We start from the raw sequence: 20355 nt of genomic DNA, 5'->3' as shown, positions 1-20355 counted from the left end.
CACCAGAAAATCTGAGAAGATTTTGATCCCAGCCTACTGAGATGCAACCCATTTGGAATGTATATGTTTCAACTTCCCCAGACTGTTCCCAATATCTCAATATCCCAATAGTGTAAAGTTCACTTTCCTGCACCATCTCTACAACCATTCATTCATCTGTACAATGTTTCTGTTTCTGTACTCACTTGTCTACACTATGGTGATGAATCAAATGATTACAACGTTTAAAGTCCTGCTCAGAATCTCTTTCTTACTGTCTCTCTACATCACCTTGTCTTATTTCCCACCTATACTGAATGCAGTAATATGAGTATTGACACCCGGCTATCAGCTGCTCAGTGATACCACTAAGATGGTTCCAAGGAAGCAACATGCTGTTTTCTAAACGTGTCTATCTGCCACAACTATCTTGTCGAGGTATAGAAGCCTTGTCCATACCACTCCCTTTATTTGGAGACGACCTTCACAAGTTACCTATTTGCATGGCACTGGCCTCACTTGACGGGAGAATTTATTGTCCCATTTGTATTTAGAATGAACTACTGTTTAAGGCTATGGATGGCCTTAAAGGACGTCCTAACCTACCTGCCTATTCAACTTTGCTTATCTAGCAATCAGCAACTGTGGTCACCAAGATGTATTCTAGAATGAACTCAGAGTTTGAGCTGACCCACAGTTGACCACACTTCCTGCACCGGTGGCAGTTCAGAATACAAGATGTACTCTGGTCTCCCAGGTTGTGTAGGGCACGCATTTCATACGACTGGGCATTTTTAATGATATTTCCTTCTGTGGCATGTATTTTCACTCACTGTTTTCTTTATCTCACAGACAACTCTTCACTCACATACACCAGCACGGCTTCATCAGTAAATACAACCAGTCTAAGTATGTCCATGAATAGTTCTAACTCTGACATCAGTATTTCTGTGCAACACACTCAAAATGCTGGAGGAACACAGCAGCTCAGGCAGCATCTATAGGAATGAATGAACAGTCAAGGTTTCGGGTGGAAACCCTTCTTCCAGCATTTTATACGTGCTGCTCTGGACTTCCAGCATCTGCAGAATCACTTGTGCTTATCATTATTGGTAGCACACGGTATAAATCCTATCAATATTAACTTGGATGTGTTGGGGACTGAGGGGCTTGATTCATCTCATTAAGTTGTAACCAGTTGTTTGTCACGATGTTCAATTGGTCTTACTCTTGTGGACTTTCTCCATTTGTATCTTCTTACCAAACATGGGCAATTGAAGTTATTACCTCAAAGTAGTCAGCTGAAAAGTCACATTATGAAGAGGGCCTGTCCTTTCACGTCCTCCCTTCCTGACTTCCTGAGATGCTCAAAGTATGCCACAAATATCCTGAAGGTATTTTGATGAATATGCATTGGTTGAGCAATGAAAGCATTTCTGCTCACATCTATTCCCAGAGCATAAGCCTGAGGAGAAAACAAAGGAGGCACAGTGCTGGTCTCCATTCTGTTTGGATTTGTAAGTGATTGTTGATAAAATGTTTGTCATGCAGTTGTAATATATCTCGCTGCTCATGGTTTAGTTTCTCCATTAGATCACAGCCTCTGTCCATATTTCAACCAAATAATTACTGTTATTATTTTCAAAAGGCTTGCTTGCATGAAAACTAGCCTTTCTACATGGAGCAGAATGCATTTGATGGTTCTGAGCTATAATATTAATACTTCATTTCAGGTTACATAGCTTTAGTTAGTTGTGGTTTTCCAGCCAATCACTCAGACAACTATTGGTAAGGAGATTGGTGTAAGCCATTCTTTAACAGTTTATAGCAAAGCTCATTTTTGGGGAATGTACGGTCATGCACTTTGGTAGAAGAAATAAAAACATAGACTATTTTGTAAATAGACAGAAGATTCAACGATCTGAGGTGCAAATGGTCCGTGGGAGTCCCCGTGCAGGATTCCCTAAAGATAAACTTGCCGATAGAGTTATTGATGAGGAATGCAAATTTTATGTTAGCATTTGTTTTGCGAGGATTAGAATATAAAAGCAAGGATGTAAAGCTGAGGTTTCTAAGGCATCGATCAGACAACACGTGGTATTGTGAGTCAACCTTGGACCCATCATCTATGAAAGGATGTGCTTACATTGGAGAGGGTTTAGAGGAGGTTCACGAGAATGATTTTGAGAATGAAAGGATTATCCTATCGGCAGAGTTTCATGGCTCTGTGATGGTACTCTCTGAAGTTTAGAAGAATGTCTGGGGATCTTATTGAACTACCAAATTTTGAAAAGCCTATATAGAGTAGATGTAGAGAGGATGTTTCCTATAGTAGGGGTAGTCTTGAAACAAAGGGTACAGCATTACATTGAGAATGGAAATGAAGAGGAATTTCTTCAGCCATATGGTATTGAATCTGTGGAATTCTTTGCCTCTGACACGTGTGGAACTCAGGCATTGGGTACATTTAAGGTGGAGGATAGGTTCCTGATTAGTCAAGCCATAAAGATGAAATGGTGGAGCAGACTCAATGGGCTGAATAGATTAATTCTGCTCCGATATCATATGGTCTTACGAAATGTCGGAGCACATTGGATGGGCTGAATAGATTAATTCTGCTCCGATATCATATGGTCTTACGAAATGTCGGAGCACATTGGATGGGCTGAATAGATTAATTCTGCTCCGATATCATATGGTCTTACGAAATGTCGGAGCACATTGGATGGGCTGAATAGATTAATTCTGCTCCGATATCATATGGTCTTACGAAATGTCGGAGCACATTGGATGGGCTGAATAGATTAATTCTGCTCCGATATCATATGGTCTTACGAAATGTCGGAGCACATTGGATGGGCTGAATAGATTAATTCTGCTCCGATATCATATGGTCTTACGAAATGTCGGAGCACATTGGATGGGCTGAATAGATTAATTCTGCTCCTGTCTCTTGTTGCCTTTTGGTCTTAGGCTGTATGGCATGCACTATTCTTCCCACTTTTTTTCTTCCGACGGATCACCCGGCACTTACAGCCACTAGCACGGCTTCTTCATCAGTGAACACTACGTTAACAAATGGTTCAATATGCCCACAGTGATAACCCAGTCTTACATACTTAAAGCAATATTTAAAGGCAGCTAGTTTAGTCCATTACTAAATGACTTTCTCTATGCAGACAAGCTCAGTTAAATCCTGTTGCTAACCATTTGGAAGGTGAATGGTGTAAGGCATTCTGTCTCAGTTCATAATGAAGCTGAGGATGTGACTTCTATCTGTTTGGATGTTACATGCAACTCTGCTCACATTTCTGATTTTCCAGCAGATCACTCGTCACTCACACCCACTGGCACGGCTTCTTCAGCAGTGAATACTTTATCGGTATCAGTAAATGCCATGGAAGCTACTAATACTGGCAAGTTCTCTCCATGCAATTTAGGAATTTTGAGTGCTCTGTACTAATTGTAATGAAAATATGCCATTACTATTAGGTAATTAAAATGTTCCAATATTAACCTCACCATTTCCACTCCTCCTTTAAGTTTTTGTTGCCCATAATATTGCCCGTAAATTTGCTCTTCAACTTCCGTCAACGGTCTCACTCCCAGCATACTTATTTTCTATAGTTATCAGTTCAGTTTCCTCACCGATCAATTTTCTAACATTCCTTCTCACAACTATGGTTGTTTATTGACCCATTATTGTTATCTTTCCATCTTTATAGCCCCCTCTCCCCAGTTCACTCGAAAGTCTATAACAATCTGTGTAGTTCTTGATCAACATACTTCGACATGTCTATCAGAGCTGTCGTTTATCTGCCTCATGCTTCTCACACCATCAAATATTTGCTATTCCATTCTCATTGTTTTAAATTCCTTACCTGTCTCTTACTAATTTTCAGGCTAAAATTTTCATGCCTGCTTTCCCCTTTCTGAACATCTGCACAGTGTCTCCTTCCCCTGACAAACTCACTTCCATAGTTTCCAATGACACCAGAAAATCTGAGAAGATTTTGATCCCAGCCTACTGAGATGCAACCCATTTGGAATGTATATGTTTCAACTTCCCCAGACTGTTCCCAATATCTCAATATCCCAATAGTGTAAAGTTCACTTTCCTGCACCATCTCTACAACCATTCATTCATCTGTACAATGTTTCTGTTTCTGTACTCACTTGTCTACACTATGGTGATGAATCAAATGATTACAACGTTTAAAGTCCTGCTCAGAATCTCTTTCTTACTGTCTCTCTACATCACCTTGTCTTATTTCCCACCTATACTGAATGCAGTAATATGAGTATTGACACCCGGCTATCAGCTGCTCAGTGATACCACTAAGATGGTTCCAAGGAAGCAACATGCTGTTTTCTAAACGTGTCTATCTGCCACAACTATCTTGTCGAGGTATAGAAGCCTTGTCCATACCACTCCCTTTATTTGGAGACGACCTTCACAAGTTACCTATTTGCATGGCACTGGCCTCACTTGACGGGAGAATTTATTGTCCCATTTGTATTTAGAATGAACTACTGTTTAAGGCTATGGATGGCCTTAAAGGACGTCCTAACCTACCTGCCTATTCAACTTTGCTTATCTAGCAATCAGCAACTGTGGTCACCAAGATGTATTCTAGAATGAACTCAGAGTTTGAGCTGACCCACAGTTGACCACACTTCCTGCACCGGTGGCAGTTCAGAATACAAGATGTACTCTGGTCTCCCAGGTTGTGTAGGGCACGCATTTCATACGACTGGGCATTTTTAATGATATTTCCTTCTGCGGCATGTATTTTCACTCACTGTTTTCTTTATCCCGCAGATCGCTCTTCACTCACATACACCAGCACGGCTTCATCAGTAAATACAACCAGTCTAAGTATGTCCATGAATAGTTCTAACTCTGACATCAGTATTTCTGTGCAACACACTCAAAATGCTGGAGGAACACAGCAGCTCAGGCAGCATCTATAGGAATGAATGAACAGTCAAGGTTTCGGGTGGAAACCCTTCTTCCAGCATTTTATACGTGCTGCTCTGGACTTCCAGCATCTGCAGAATCACTTGTGCTTATCATTATTGGTAGCACACGGTATAAATCCTATCAATATTAACTTGGATGTGTTGGGGACTGAGGGGCTTGATTCATCTCATTAAGTTGTAACCAGTTGTTTGTCACGATGTTCAATTGGTCTTACTCTTGTGGACTTTCTCCATTTGTATCTTCTTACCAAACATGGGCAATTGAAGTTATTACCTCAAAGTAGTCAGCTGAAAAGTCACATTATGAAGAGGGCCTGTCCTTTCACGTCCTCCCTTCCTGACTTCCTGAGATGCTCAAAGTATGCCACAAATATCCTGAAGGTATTTTGATGAATATGCATTGGTTGAGCAATGAAAGCATTTCTGCTCACATCTATTCCCAGAGCATAAGCCTGAGGAGAAAACAAAGGAGGCACAGTGCTGGTCTCCATTCTGTTTGGATTTGTAAGTGATTGTTGATAAAATGTTTGTCATGCAGTTGTAATATATCTCGCTGCTCATGGTTTAGTTTCTCCATTAGATCACAGCCTCTGTCCATATTTCAACCAAATAATTACTGTTATTATTTTCAAAAGGCTTGCTTGCATGAAAACTAGCCTTTCTACATGGAGCAGAATGCATTTGATGGTTCTGAGCTATAATATTAATACTTCATTTCAGGTTACATAGCTTTAGTTAGTTGTGGTTTTCCAGCCAATCACTCAGACAACTATTGGTAAGGAGATTGGTGTAAGCCATTCTTTAACAGTTTATAGCAAAGCTCATTTTTGGGGAATGTACGGTCATGCACTTTGGTAGAAGAAATAAAAACATAGACTATTTTGTAAATAGACAGAAGATTCAACGATCTGAGGTGCAAATGGTCCGTGGGAGTCCCCGTGCAGGATTCCCTAAAGATAAACTTGCCGATAGAGTTATTGATGAGGAATGCAAATTTTATGTTAGCATTTGTTTTGCGAGGATTAGAATATAAAAGCAAGGATGTAAAGCTGAGGTTTCTAAGGCATCGATCAGACAACACGTGGTATTGTGAGTCAACCTTGGACCCATCATCTATGAAAGGATGTGCTTACATTGGAGAGGGTTTAGAGGAGGTTCACGAGAATGATTTTGAGAATGAAAGGATTATCCTATCGGCAGAGTTTCATGGCTCTGTGATGGTACTCTCTGAAGTTTAGAAGAATGTCTGGGGATCTTATTGAACTACCAAATTTTGAAAAGCCTATATAGAGTAGATGTAGAGAGGATGTTTCCTATAGTAGGGGTAGTCTTGAAACAAAGGGTACAGCATTACATTGAGAATGGAAATGAAGAGGAATTTCTTCAGCCATATGGTATTGAATCTGTGGAATTCTTTGCCTCTGACACGTGTGGAACTCAGGCATTGGGTACATTTAAGGTGGAGGATAGGTTCCTGATTAGTCAAGCCATAAAGATGAAATGGTGGAGCAGACTCAATGGGCTGAATAGATTAATTCTGCTCCGATATCATATGGTCTTACGAAATGTCGGAGCACATTGGATGGGCTGAATAGATTAATTCTGCTCCGATATCATATGGTCTTACGAAATGTCGGAGCACATTGGATGGGCTGAATAGATTAATTCTGCTCCGATATCATATGGTCTTACGAAATGTCGGAGCACATTGGATGGGCTGAATAGATTAATTCTGCTCCGATATCATATGGTCTTACGAAATGTCGGAGCACATTGGATGGGCTGAATAGATTAATTCTGCTCCGATATCATATGGTCTTACGAAATGTCGGAGCACATTGGATGGGCTGAATAGATTAATTCTGCTCCGATATCATATGGTCTTACGAAATGTCGGAGCACATTGGATGGGCTGAATAGATTAATTCTGCTCCTGTCTCTTGTTGCCTTTTGGTCTTAGGCTGTATGGCATGCACTATTCTTCCCACTTTTTTTCTTCCGACGGATCACCCGGCACTTACAGCCACTAGCACGGCTTCTTCATCAGTGAACACTACGTTAACAAATGGTTCAATATGCCCACAGTGATAACCCAGTCTTACATACTTAAAGCAATATTTAAAGGCAGCTAGTTTAGTCCATTACTAAATGACTTTCTCTATGCAGACAAGCTCAGTTAAATCCTGTTGCTAACCATTTGGAAGGTGAATGGTGTAAGGCATTCTGTCTCAGTTCATAATGAAGCTGAGGATGTGACTTCTATCTGTTTGGATGTTACATGCAACTCTGCTCACATTTCTGATTTTCCAGCAGATCACTCGTCACTCACACCCACTGGCACGGCTTCTTCAGCAGTGAATACTTTATCGGTATCAGTAAATGCCATGGAAGCTACTAATACTGGCAAGTTCTCTCCATGCAATTTAGGAATTTTGAGTGCTCTGTACTAATTGTAATGAAAATATGCCATTACTATTAGGTAATTAAAATGTTCCAATATTAACCTCACCATTTCCACTCCTCCTTTAAGTTTTTGTTGCCCATAATATTGCCCGTAAATTTGCTCTTCAACTTCCGTCAACGGTCTCACTCCCAGCATACTTATTTTCTATAGTTATCAGTTCAGTTTCCTCACCGATCAATTTTCTAACATTCCTTCTCACAACTATGGTTGTTTATTGACCCATTATTGTTATCTTTCCATCTTTATAGCCCCCTCTCCCCAGTTCACTCGAAAGTCTATAACAATCTGTGTAGTTCTTGATCAACATACTTCGACATGTCTATCAGAGCTGTCGTTTATCTGCCTCATGCTTCTCACACCATCAAATATTTGCTATTCCATTCTCATTGTTTTAAATTCCTTACCTGTCTCTTACTAATTTTCAGGCTAAAATTTTCATGCCTGCTTTCCCCTTTCTGAACATCTGCACAGTGTCTCCTTCCCCTGACAAACTCACTTCCATAGTTTCCAATGACACCAGAAAATCTGAGAAGATTTTGATCCCAGCCTACTGAGATGCAACCCATTTGGAATGTATATGTTTCAACTTCCCCAGACTGTTCCCAATATCTCAATATCCCAATAGTGTAAAGTTCACTTTCCTGCACCATCTCTACAACCATTCATTCATCTGTACAATGTTTCTGTTTCTGTACTCACTTGTCTACACTATGGTGATGAATCAAATGATTACAACGTTTAAAGTCCTGCTCAGAATCTCTTTCTTACTGTCTCTCTACATCACCTTGTCTTATTTCCCACCTATACTGAATGCAGTAATATGAGTATTGACACCCGGCTATCAGCTGCTCAGTGATACCACTAAGATGGTTCCAAGGAAGCAACATGCTGTTTTCTAAACGTGTCTATCTGCCACAACTATCTTGTCGAGGTATAGAAGCCTTGTCCATACCACTCCCTTTATTTGGAGACGACCTTCACAAGTTACCTATTTGCATGGCACTGGCCTCACTTGACGGGAGAATTTATTGTCCCATTTGTATTTAGAATGAACTACTGTTTAAGGCTATGGATGGCCTTAAAGGACGTCCTAACCTACCTGCCTATTCAACTTTGCTTATCTAGCAATCAGCAACTGTGGTCACCAAGATGTATTCTAGAATGAACTCAGAGTTTGAGCTGACCCACAGTTGACCACACTTCCTGCACCGGTGGCAGTTCAGAATACAAGATGTACTCTGGTCTCCCAGGTTGTGTAGGGCACGCATTTCATACGACTGGGCATTTTTAATGATATTTCCTTCTGCGGCATGTATTTTCACTCACTGTTTTCTTTATCCCGCAGATCGCTCTTCACTCACATACACCAGCACGGCTTCATCAGTAAATACAACCAGTCTAAGTATGTCCATGAATAGTTCTAACTCTGACATCAGTATTTCTGTGCAACACACTCAAAATGCTGGAGGAACACAGCAGCTCAGGCAGCATCTATAGGAATGAATGAACAGTCAAGGTTTCGGGTGGAAACCCTTCTTCCAGCATTTTATACGTGCTGCTCTGGACTTCCAGCATCTGCAGAATCACTTGTGCTTATCATTATTGGTAGCACACGGTATAAATCCTATCAATATTAACTTGGATGTGTTGGGGACTGAGGGGCTTGATTCATCTCATTAAGTTGTAACCAGTTGTTTGTCACGATGTTCAATTGGTCTTACTCTTGTGGACTTTCTCCATTTGTATCTTCTTACCAAACATGGGCAATTGAAGTTATTACCTCAAAGTAGTCAGCTGAAAAGTCACATTATGAAGAGGGCCTGTCCTTTCACGTCCTCCCTTCCTGACTTCCTGAGATGCTCAAAGTATGCCACAAATATCCTGAAGGTATTTTGATGAATATGCATTGGTTGAGCAATGAAAGCATTTCTGCTCACATCTATTCCCAGAGCATAAGCCTGAGGAGAAAACAAAGGAGGCACAGTGCTGGTCTCCATTCTGTTTGGATTTGTAAGTGATTGTTGATAAAATGTTTGTCATGCAGTTGTAATATATCTCGCTGCTCATGGTTTAGTTTCTCCATTAGATCACAGCCTCTGTCCATATTTCAACCAAATAATTACTGTTATTATTTTCAAAAGGCTTGCTTGCATGAAAACTAGCCTTTCTACATGGAGCAGAATGCATTTGATGGTTCTGAGCTATAATATTAATACTTCATTTCAGGTTACATAGCTTTAGTTAGTTGTGGTTTTCCAGCCAATCACTCAGACAACTATTGGTAAGGAGATTGGTGTAAGCCATTCTTTAACAGTTTATAGCAAAGCTCATTTTTGGGGAATGTACGGTCATGCACTTTGGTAGAAGAAATAAAAACATAGACTATTTTGTAAATAGACAGAAGATTCAACGATCTGAGGTGCAAATGGTCCGTGGGAGTCCCCGTGCAGGATTCCCTAAAGATAAACTTGCCGATAGAGTTATTGATGAGGAATGCAAATTTTATGTTAGCATTTGTTTTGCGAGGATTAGAATATAAAAGCAAGGATGTAAAGCTGAGGTTTCTAAGGCATCGATCAGACAACACGTGGTATTGTGAGTCAACCTTGGACCCATCATCTATGAAAGGATGTGCTTACATTGGAGAGGGTTTAGAGGAGGTTCACGAGAATGATTTTGAGAATGAAAGGATTATCCTATCGGCAGAGTTTCATGGCTCTGTGATGGTACTCTCTGAAGTTTAGAAGAATGTCTGGGGATCTTATTGAACTACCAAATTTTGAAAAGCCTATATAGAGTAGATGTAGAGAGGATGTTTCCTATAGTAGGGGTAGTCTTGAAACAAAGGGTACAGCATTACATTGAGAATGGAAATGAAGAGGAATTTCTTCAGCCATATGGTATTGAATCTGTGGAATTCTTTGCCTCTGACACGTGTGGAACTCAGGCATTGGGTACATTTAAGGTGGAGGATAGGTTCCTGATTAGTCAAGCCATAAAGATGAAATGGTGGAGCAGACTCAATGGGCTGAATAGATTAATTCTGCTCCGATATCATATGGTCTTACGAAATGTCGGAGCACATTGGATGGGCTGAATAGATTAATTCTGCTCCGATATCATATGGTCTTACGAAATGTCGGAGCACATTGGATGGGCTGAATAGATTAATTCTGCTCCGATATCATATGGTCTTACGAAATGTCGGAGCACATTGGATGGGCTGAATAGATTAATTCTGCTCCGATATCATATGGTCTTACGAAATGTCGGAGCACATTGGATGGGCTGAATAGATTAATTCTGCTCCGATATCATATGGTCTTACGAAATGTCGGAGCACATTGGATGGGCTGAATAGATTAATTCTGCTCCGATATCATATGGTCTTACGAAATGTCGGAGCACATTGGATGGGCTGAATAGATTAATTCTGCTCCTGTCTCTTGTTGCCTTTTGGTCTTAGGCTGTATGGCATGCACTATTCTTCCCACTTTTTTTCTTCCGACGGATCACCCGGCACTTACAGCCACTAGCACGGCTTCTTCATCAGTGAACACTACGTTAACAAATGGTTCAATATGCCCACAGTGATAACCCAGTCTTACATACTTAAAGCAATATTTAAAGGCAGCTAGTTTAGTCCATTACTAAATGACTTTCTCTATGCAGACAAGCTCAGTTAAATCCTGTTGCTAACCATTTGGAAGGTGAATGGTGTAAGGCATTCTGTCTCAGTTCATAATGAAGCTGAGGATGTGACTTCTATCTGTTTGGATGTTACATGCAACTCTGCTCACATTTCTGATTTTCCAGCAGATCACTCGTCACTCACACCCACTGGCACGGCTTCTTCAGCAGTGAATACTTTATCGGTATCAGTAAATGCCATGGAAGCTACTAATACTGGCAAGTTCTCTCCATGCAATTTAGGAATTTTGAGTGCTCTGTACTAATTGTAATGAAAATATGCCATTACTATTAGGTAATTAAAATGTTCCAATATTAACCTCACCATTTCCACTCCTCCTTTAAGTTTTTGTTGCCCATAATATTGCCCGTAAATTTGCTCTTCTACTTCCGTCAACGGTCTCACTCCCAGCATACTTATTTTCTATAGTTATCAGTTCAGTTTCCTCACCGATCAATTTTCTAACATTCCTTCTCACAACTATGGTTGTTTATTGACCCATTATTGTTATCTTTCCATCTTTATAGCCCCCTCTCCCTAGTTCACTCGAAAGTCTATAACAATCTGTGTAGTTCTTGATCAACATACTTCGACATGTCTATCAGAGCTGTCGTTTATCTGCCTCATGCTTCTCACACCATCAAATATTTGCTATTCCATTCTCATTGTTTTAAATTCCTTACCTGTCTCTTACTAATTTTCAGGCTAAAATTTTCATGCCTGCTTTCCCCTTTCTGAACATCTGCACAGTGTCTCCTTCCCCTGACAAACTCACTTCCATAGTTTCCAATGACACCAGAAAATCTGAGAAGATTTTGATCCCAGCCTACTGAGATGCAACCCATTTGGCATGTATATGTTTCAACTTCCCCAGACTGTTCCCAATATCTCAATATCCCAATAGTGTAAAGCTCACTTTCCTGCACCATCTCTACAACCATTCATTCATCTGTACAATGTTTCTGTTTCTGTACTCACTTGTCTACACTATGGTGATGAATCAAATGATTACAACGTTTAAAGTCCTGCTCAGAATCTCTTTCTTACTGTCTCTCTACATCACCTTGTCTTATTTCCCACCTATACTGAATGCAGTAATATGAGTATTGACACCCGGCTATCAGCTGCTCAGTGATACCACTAAGATGGTTCCAAGGAAGCAACATGCTGTTTTCTAAACGTGTCTATCTGCCACAACTATCTTGTCGAGGTATAGAAGCCTTGTCCATACCACTCCCTTTATTTGGAGACGACCTTCACAAGTTACCTATTTGCATGGCACTGGCCTCACTTGACGGGAGAATTTATTGTCCCATTTGTATTTAGAATGAACTACTGTTTAAGGCTATGGATGCCCTTAAAGGACGTCCTAACCTACCTGCCTATTCAACTTTGCTTATCTAGCAATCACCAGCTGTGGTCACCAAGATGTATTCTAGAATGAACTCAGAGTTTGAGCTGACCCACAGTTGACCACACTTCCTGCACCGGTGGCAGTTCAGAATACAAGATGTACTCTGGTCTCCCAGGTTGTGTAGGGCACGCATTTCATACGACTGGGCATTTTTAATGATATTTCCTTCTGCGGCATGTATTTTCACTCACTGTTTTCTTTATCCCGCAGATCGCTCTTCACTCACATACACCAGCACGGCTTCATCAGTAGATACAACCAGTCTAAGTATGTCCATGAATAGTTCTAACTCTGACATCAGTATTTCTGTGCAACACACTCAAAATGCTGGAGGAACACAGCAGCTCAGGCAGCATCTATGGAAGTGAATGAACAGTCAAGGCTTCGGGTGCAATCTCTTCTTCCAGCATTTTATATGTGTTGCTCTGGACTTTCAGCATCTGCAGAAACTCGTGTGTGTATTAGTATTGATGTCCGATTTTTGCTACCAGTTTTGCATGCACTCCTCAATGAATTTACATCACCTCTAACCTTTTTATACCACCCCCTTGTTGTTTTGATAATGTTTGCATCTCTATTTACCATATGAATGGAACATCCTCTATATCCTTTAAGAATTATTGTATTCCAGAGGTGATTCAAGAAAACAAATTCTTGAAAATTATTTTAAATACATTTCAAGGCTTGCTGGATTGAATTATCATGATGCTATGTTCATTGTAAATGACTGATTATATAATGTTTATAAGTATACTTCAGGTAAACATCTTTACTCATGGGTCAGATTACTCTTCATTTACATCCTGCTCAATGGCTCCATCAGCAATGACCTTCATTAAGCTTCATTTATATTTGTTGAAACACATCTTCTTGTTTTGGTACCACAAGTTATACATCCTCTAGTGCACTGACTCAGATGTGTTGTGGTCTGAGGAGCCTGTTTCATCTCACTAAGTTGTAACCAGATGATTCTCATAATTTTCTAATGGTCTTACTCTTGTAGACTTTCTCCATTTGTATCTTCTTACCAAACATGGGCAATTGAAGTTATTACCTCAAGGCACTCTGGTAGAAAGACCCCTTATGTATAGCAGGCTTGTCCTTTAACTTCCTCCCTTCCTGATATCCTGAGACACCCATAGTGTGCAATAGATATCCTAAAAGTATTTTGATGAATAGTGCATTGGTTCAGCAATGAAAGCATTTCTGCTCACATCTATTTCCAGAACATAAGCCTGAGGAGAAATCAAAGGAGATCTGTTGTGCTGGTCTCCATTCTGTTTGGAATTGTCAGTGATTGTTGATAAAATGCTTGTTTGTGCAATTGTAATATATCTCGCTGCTCATTGTTTAGTTTCTCAATTAAATCACAGCCTTTGTCCATAATCCAACCAGAATAAATTACTGACATTATTTTCAAAAGACTTGCTCGCATGAAAATTCACCTTTCTCCATGGTGCACCACACGCATTTGGTGGGTCTGAGTCATCATTTAAATATTTCATTGCAGGTTATGTAGCTTTAGTTAGTTTTGGTCTTCCGGTCCATCACTCAGTCCACTATTTGTAAAGAGATTGGCGTAAGCCATTCTCTAACAGTATATAGCAAAACTTGGTGTTGGGAAGTGTATGGTCATGCACTTTAGTAGAAGAAATAAAAGCATAGACTATTTTATAAATGGCCAGAAAAGTCAAAGATCTGAGGTGCAAGTCCTCGTGCAGGACTCCCTAAAGGCTAACTTGCAGATTGAGTCAGCGGTGAGGAATGCAAAAGCAATGTTAGCATTTATTTTGGGAGGATTGGAATATAAAAGCAATATAAAAATGCTGAAGTTTTGTAAGGTATTGGTCAGACAACAATTATACTATTGTGCGCAGCTTTGGACCCCTTATCTAAGAAAGTATTTGCTTACATTGTAGAGGGTTCAGAGGAGGTTCACGAGAATGAATTTGAAAATGAAAGGGTTATTATATGAGTAGTGTTTCATGGCTCTGTGATGGTACTCATTGAAATTCAGAAGAATGGGGGGGTCTCATTGAACGCGATCAAATTTTGAATGGCCACATAAAGTACATGTAGAGAGGATGTTTCCTATAGTGGTGGAGTCTAGAAGCAAAGGGTACAGCCTCAGAAGAGAGGGACATTCATTTAGAATGGAGATGATGAGGAATTTCTTCAGCCAGTTGATTGTGAATCTGTGGAATTCATTGCCACAGCTGTGGAGGCCATGTCACTGGGTGTATTTAAGGTTGAGTTTGATAGGTTCTTCATTAGTCAAGCCATGAAGATTACAGATAGAAACCAGGAGATTGGGGCTGAAACAGAAAAAGATCAGCCATGATGAAATGGCGGCGCAGACTCAATGTCCCAGATGACTTAATTCTGCCCCAAATCTTATCGTCTTATGAAGTGTCAGAGCAAATTTGATGGGCTGAATAGCCTTATTCTGGTCCTATTTCTTGTGGCCTTATGGTCTTAGGCTGTATGGCATGCACTATTCTTCCCACATTTTTTCTTCCGACAGATCATTCAGCACTTACAGGCACTAGCACGGCTTCTTCATCAGTGAACACTAGATTAACAAATGGTTCAATATGTCCACAGTGATAACCCAGTCTTACATACTTAAAGTAATATGTTAACAAATTGCATGCCTAAAATCCATTGACAGCACCTGACATTAATTAAAAGGCAGCTAAATTAGTCTATTTCCATATAACTCTCTTATTGCAGACAAGCTCAGTTAAATCCTGTTGCTAACCATTTGGAAGGTGAATGGTGTAAGGCATTCCGTCTCAGTTCATAATGAAGCTGAGGATGTGACTTCTATCTGTTTGGATGTTACATGCAACTCTGCTCACATTTCTGATTTTCCAGCAGATCACTCGTCACTCACACCCACTGGCACGGCTTCTTCAGCAGTGAATACTTTATCGGTATCAGTAAATGCCATGGAAGCTACTATTACTGGCAAGTTCTCTCCATGCAATTTAGGAATTTTGAGTGCCCTGTACTAATTGTAATGAAAATATACCATTAATATTAGGTAATTAAAATGTTCCAATATTAACCTCACCATTTCCACTCCTCCCTGATGTTTTTCTGTTGCTCATAACTTTGCCGATAAATATGCACTTCAATTTCCCTCGACAGTCTCACTCACAGCATGCCTTTTTCCCCCTGTTATCAGGTCACCTTCCTCACCGATTGTCTTTCTAACATCTCTTCTTACAACTATGATTGTTTATTAACCCATTATTGTCATCTCTCCATCTTTATACGCTCCCCCCAATTCCCTCATAAAGTCTATATAACCATCTGTGTTGTTCTTGATTGCCATACTTCCACAGGGAGATCAGAGCCTTCGCTTATCTGCCTCATGCTTCTTACAACATTAAATATTTGCCATCCCATTTTGCTCATTTTAAATTCCTTAGCAGGCTTTTACTCATTTTCAGGATGACATTTTCAAGGCTGCTTTCTCCTTTCTCAGCATCTGTTCAGTATCTTCTTCTCTGACAAACTTATGTAAATAGTTTCCAATGACACCAGAAAGTTTGTGAAGATTTTGATCCCAACCTACTGAGATGCAACCCATTTGGCATGTATATGTTTCAACTTCCCCAGACTGTTCCCAATATCTCAATATCCTGATAGTGACAACTTTTGATAGCAATTGCTAATAAATATCCTTCACATGCGATAATGCTGTGAACCAGAAAAGAACAAAATTGTTTGAAAGACAACTAACATATCCAGTCTCGAAACCAGAAAGTTAATCTTTGAGAAGCATGTTTAGCCAGCTAATTAAGAACATCCAATTGTGGTTTATATGTAGGGAAATAGACACTTTTCCATTCATTTACTCAAAAAATTTAAAAATTGTGAAATTCAAAAATTGTGAAGGGGTAAAGAGCCTTGGGTTCGATGAACACCTTGTCCTGTTATTCTTTGTTTTAAATTGAGATGTGTCAAGACTTTATTCTGATATTTTTGAACTTCATTTTTAAAGCAAACTTTATCCAAATTGGAGAAATGTTCATTAGAAACAGAAAATCCGATGTTCAACTCATTAGAAGCAAATACTGAAGAGTGCAATCCCCGACAAATCAAATTTGGATGGGAAATGGACAAAATCCAAGTCTTACCTTAGCAGGCCGCTACTTCACATCACAATAAATATCCAGGTTACAAATGGAGAAATATATGGCACATCATCCTATCAGAAAATTGTTAGGTTTTGAGAATGCCTGTGTATTTTTATGTCATTGGTACATTTATTAACACCAACCATTACTCTTTGGCTCTTCCAACAGATTTCACAGCACCCAGCACTTCTGGCACCAGCGCAACAGCAGCAGCTACTCAGTTCAAAGGAACCTCAGCAGGCACGCTCTACTTTCTTACTTGGTCACTGAAGTGGGTACTTCTCCCACAGAACCAATTACGCAGCACCTGACTGGCACCAACTGAGCAATCACATCAAGCTATGAAGCAAAGCATCATAGCCATGTTATCACAGTTAAACATCTCATGGCATTTGACAGAAGACAAAAAAATGTTGGAGATATTAAGGGCATTTTCAGTGACGTGATCACCATTCTGCTCTAGAGAGTAGTATGGAACTAAGAAAGGACAAATGCAGAGAGCTTAAGGGAAAGGATTCCAGACTTTTGACAGCTGAACTTGTAGTAATAGAAATGGAGAATGAATGAACTGAAGATGAAGAGCAGAATATTCAAGAATAGGGTGGGGTGGACAATTGAAGAGAAAATGAATCGGGAACATATTTTAACCTATGAGTTCATATAAGTCTTGGAGAAGCTATGAGATGTGTGAATGATGCTAAATCCCTGTTAAAATGTGACTATCAGAATAAAGAATGCTTAAAATTGTGGAGATCAGAAGATAAGTAGCTTATCAGTAACAAATCAGAATGGTCAATTATAAGGTAGCATAGCTATGAAAGATGGCTTCAGCAGAAAATGAGATGAAGGCGGGAAGAAAATGTTAAAATGTAGGCTATTTTAGTAATAAGTTAAATATGGACTTCTAAACACTTCCTAGATTAAAATTGAACATCAAGTTTGTGAATGATTTAGGAGAGGAATGCACTGCATGACTAGGAAATGAAAATATCAAATTCATTGACCAATTTCAATGGTTTTGTACTTCCCAATTCTTGAAAGAAAGTTCTGCCCACCAGCTCTGCATGATGGACAGGCAATCATTTTATTCCCATACAGCACTTATCAATGATTTTTCATGTTTATAAATGTTCTCTTCTTTTCACTACAAGAAAGTAGGGCTAGCTTGATTCAATGTTATAAAAATAGAATATTGGTATTACTTTGCCTATATCTGTCAATGTTTCTGGTATAATGGTACATAGATATTTTATGGTGAAATTTATACTGATTCTAATGTTTGAAAAGAAAGGTTCTTGGTACAAAATGGAAGTCCTTAACCTATTACTGTAAAAGAACTGCCTTGAAACTTGATTAACAAAACACCACTCCATTCAATCCATTGATAACATCAACAGCAATTTTCCTGCACATTGTAATACCACAACATACCTAACTAGGGTTACAGGAACTCCTGGTATCTTTGTTAAAAGATTTAACAAAGTTGAAGTTTAGTTTTGGTCACCTACCTACAGGAAAGATGTGAACAAGGTTGCAAGAGATCAGAGAAAATTTACAAGGATATTGCCAGGTCTGGAGGACCTGAGTTATAAGGAAAGATTGAAAAAATCAGGAGACAGGGGAGATTTGATAGAGGTGCACAAAATTATGAGGGGTCCAGATAGAATAAATGCAAGCAGACTATTTCCACTGAGGTAGGATGAGACTGCAAGCAGAGGTCATGGATTAAGGGTGAAAGGTTTAAGGGGAACATGAAGAGAAACTTCAATCAGAGGGTGATCAGAGTGTGGAATGAGCTGTCAGCACAAGTGGTGCATGCAAGCTCGATTTCAGTTTCAATGGTTTTGGCACGGACTACATGGGCTGAAGGGCCTGTTTCTGTACCGTGCTCCTCTATGACTCCTTCACTTATAATCAAATTATATTTCAAAATACAATGTTCCTCAAATTTAAGGTCTATGGTAGGTAGCTTAAATGATGGTCTGATGCCTAAATGCAGGAATTGTCGGTGGCTCATCTGGCAATCTGAGTTACCAAGGGGACTAGCAATAAAATGTGGGTGGTCTGTAGAGGTACGAATCCTGATTTTAAATCAGTTTATGTCCTAATGGGTGGAGATTTCCAGTAAAATACGTTGAGATGCATTCAAGTATTCCAAACCTGCAGGAACCAATATTTGCCTTTAAGCTTCATTCACAATCCTGTGGATGTTTAGATGTTTACAAACCTTGATGATGCCAGCCTACGATGAAGCTGAATCAGGTTATGTAGGCATGGGAGGCAAATCAAGCAGAGTTTATTGTCCTGTGAACAAATATGGTGAGGTACAGGTTCAATGATGGAGTGATGGAAGTGTGTGGACCTCTGGAAAATGACACTGGAATGATAGTGATGGGGAGAGGGGGGTCAAAGAAAAGGAGAATTAAACTTATATGTATTTTGCAGTCAGCCTTCACCGTGGGATACCCTAGCAGAATGCAGATTTGCAGAAGTGTCAGGGGTTAGAAGTGAATCCCATTACTATTAACAAGGAGAAGGTGCTGGAAAACTAAAAGGTCTGAAGGTAGATAAATCACATGAATGAGTTGGACTACATCCCAGAGTTCTGAAAGAGGAAGCTGAAGTGCTTGTGGGGGCATTAGTAATGATCTTTCAGGAATCAGCAGATTCTGGAATGGTTCCAAGGACTGGAAAATTGCAAATGTCACTCCACTCATTAAGAAGGGAGGGAATGTTGGAATTCTTTGAGGAAATAACAGGCAGGACAGACAAAGTGAGTGATTGTTGTTTATTTGGACTTCGGAGTCCTTGTGCAGGATTCCCTAAAAATTAATTTGCAGGGTGAGTCGGTCGTAAGGAAAGCAAATGCAATATTAGTATTCACTTTGAGAGGACTAGGATACAAAAACAAGGATGTAATGCTGAAACTTTATAAGGGATTGGTCTGACCACATTTGGAGTACTGTGAGCAATTTTGGGCCCCATATCTAAGAAAGGATGTGTTGGCCTTGGAGAGGGTCCAGAGGAGGTTCATGAAAATTATCCCAGAAATGAAAGGGTTAACACATGAGCAATTGGTTTCTCTGGGCCTGTACTCACTGGAGTTTAGAAGAATGAGGGGGATTTCACTGAAACCCACTGAACATTGAAAGGTTTAGATGTTGTGGATGTGGAGAGGATGTTTCCTATAGCTGGAAACTCTAGGACCAGAGGGCACAGCCTCAAAACTGAGGGACGTCCATTTAGAACAGAGATGAGTAAAAATTTATTTCAGCTGATCGTGGTGAATCTGTGGGATTCATTGCCGCAGACAGCTGTGCCGGCCAGTTCATTGAGCATGTTTAAGGCCGAGGTTCATTGGTTCTTGATTAATCAGGGCATCAAAGTCTACAGGGAAAATGCAGGAGAATAGAGTTGAGAGGGATAATAAATCAGCTATGATGGAATGGCAGAGCAGACTCGATGGGCTGAGTGGCCTAATTCTGCATCTATGTTTTATGGTCTTATGACTGCAGTTTGTCAAATCCACAAAACTCACCATTGCCATGTGACTCCCACAAAAGCAACTCCACCAGAACATCAGGCACATGAAAGGCACATCACCTGTAAATTCTCTTCTGGATCACATATCAGATTTGGAAGTATCTTCACTTTTTTAGCATTGCTGGTTCTACAT

At 39.9% G+C, this 20355-nt stretch overlaps 1 protein-coding gene across 36 annotated transcripts in view; it reads left to right on the top strand.

The window, feature by feature from the left end:
- Positions 1–20355, top strand: part of ptprc (protein tyrosine phosphatase receptor type C) — a 226768-nt gene that overhangs the window by 143297 nt on the left and 63116 nt on the right. For 11 of the 36 annotated variants that reach the window (XM_073063453.1, XM_073063467.1, XM_073063466.1 and 8 more), the window contains 7 exons: positions 4802–4858; positions 7273–7365; positions 8772–8828; positions 11243–11335; positions 12742–12798; positions 15409–15501; positions 16848–16919. The exons of 2 other annotated variants lie outside the window; for them this stretch is intronic. In XM_073063453.1, the coding sequence (XP_072919554.1) occupies positions 4802–4858; positions 7273–7365; positions 8772–8828; positions 11243–11335; positions 12742–12798; positions 15409–15501; positions 16848–16919 (522 nt within the window). Of the gene's footprint in view, positions 1–2940; positions 3396–4801; positions 4859–7272; positions 7366–8771; positions 8829–11242; positions 11336–12741; positions 12799–15408; positions 15502–16847; positions 16920–20355 lie in introns of those variants that run through there. 23 more of the 36 variants (XM_073063485.1, XM_073063483.1, XM_073063482.1 and 20 more) reach the window with 10 other exon arrangements.

The sequence above is a fragment of the Hemitrygon akajei genome, chromosome 12 (genome assembly GCF_048418815.1).
Source record: "Hemitrygon akajei chromosome 12, sHemAka1.3, whole genome shotgun sequence".
In the NCBI taxonomy this organism is placed as follows: Eukaryota; Metazoa; Chordata; class Chondrichthyes; order Myliobatiformes; family Dasyatidae; genus Hemitrygon; species Hemitrygon akajei.
The sequence above is the reverse complement of the archived record's forward strand: the minus strand, read 5'-3'. Positions and strand labels throughout refer to the sequence as shown.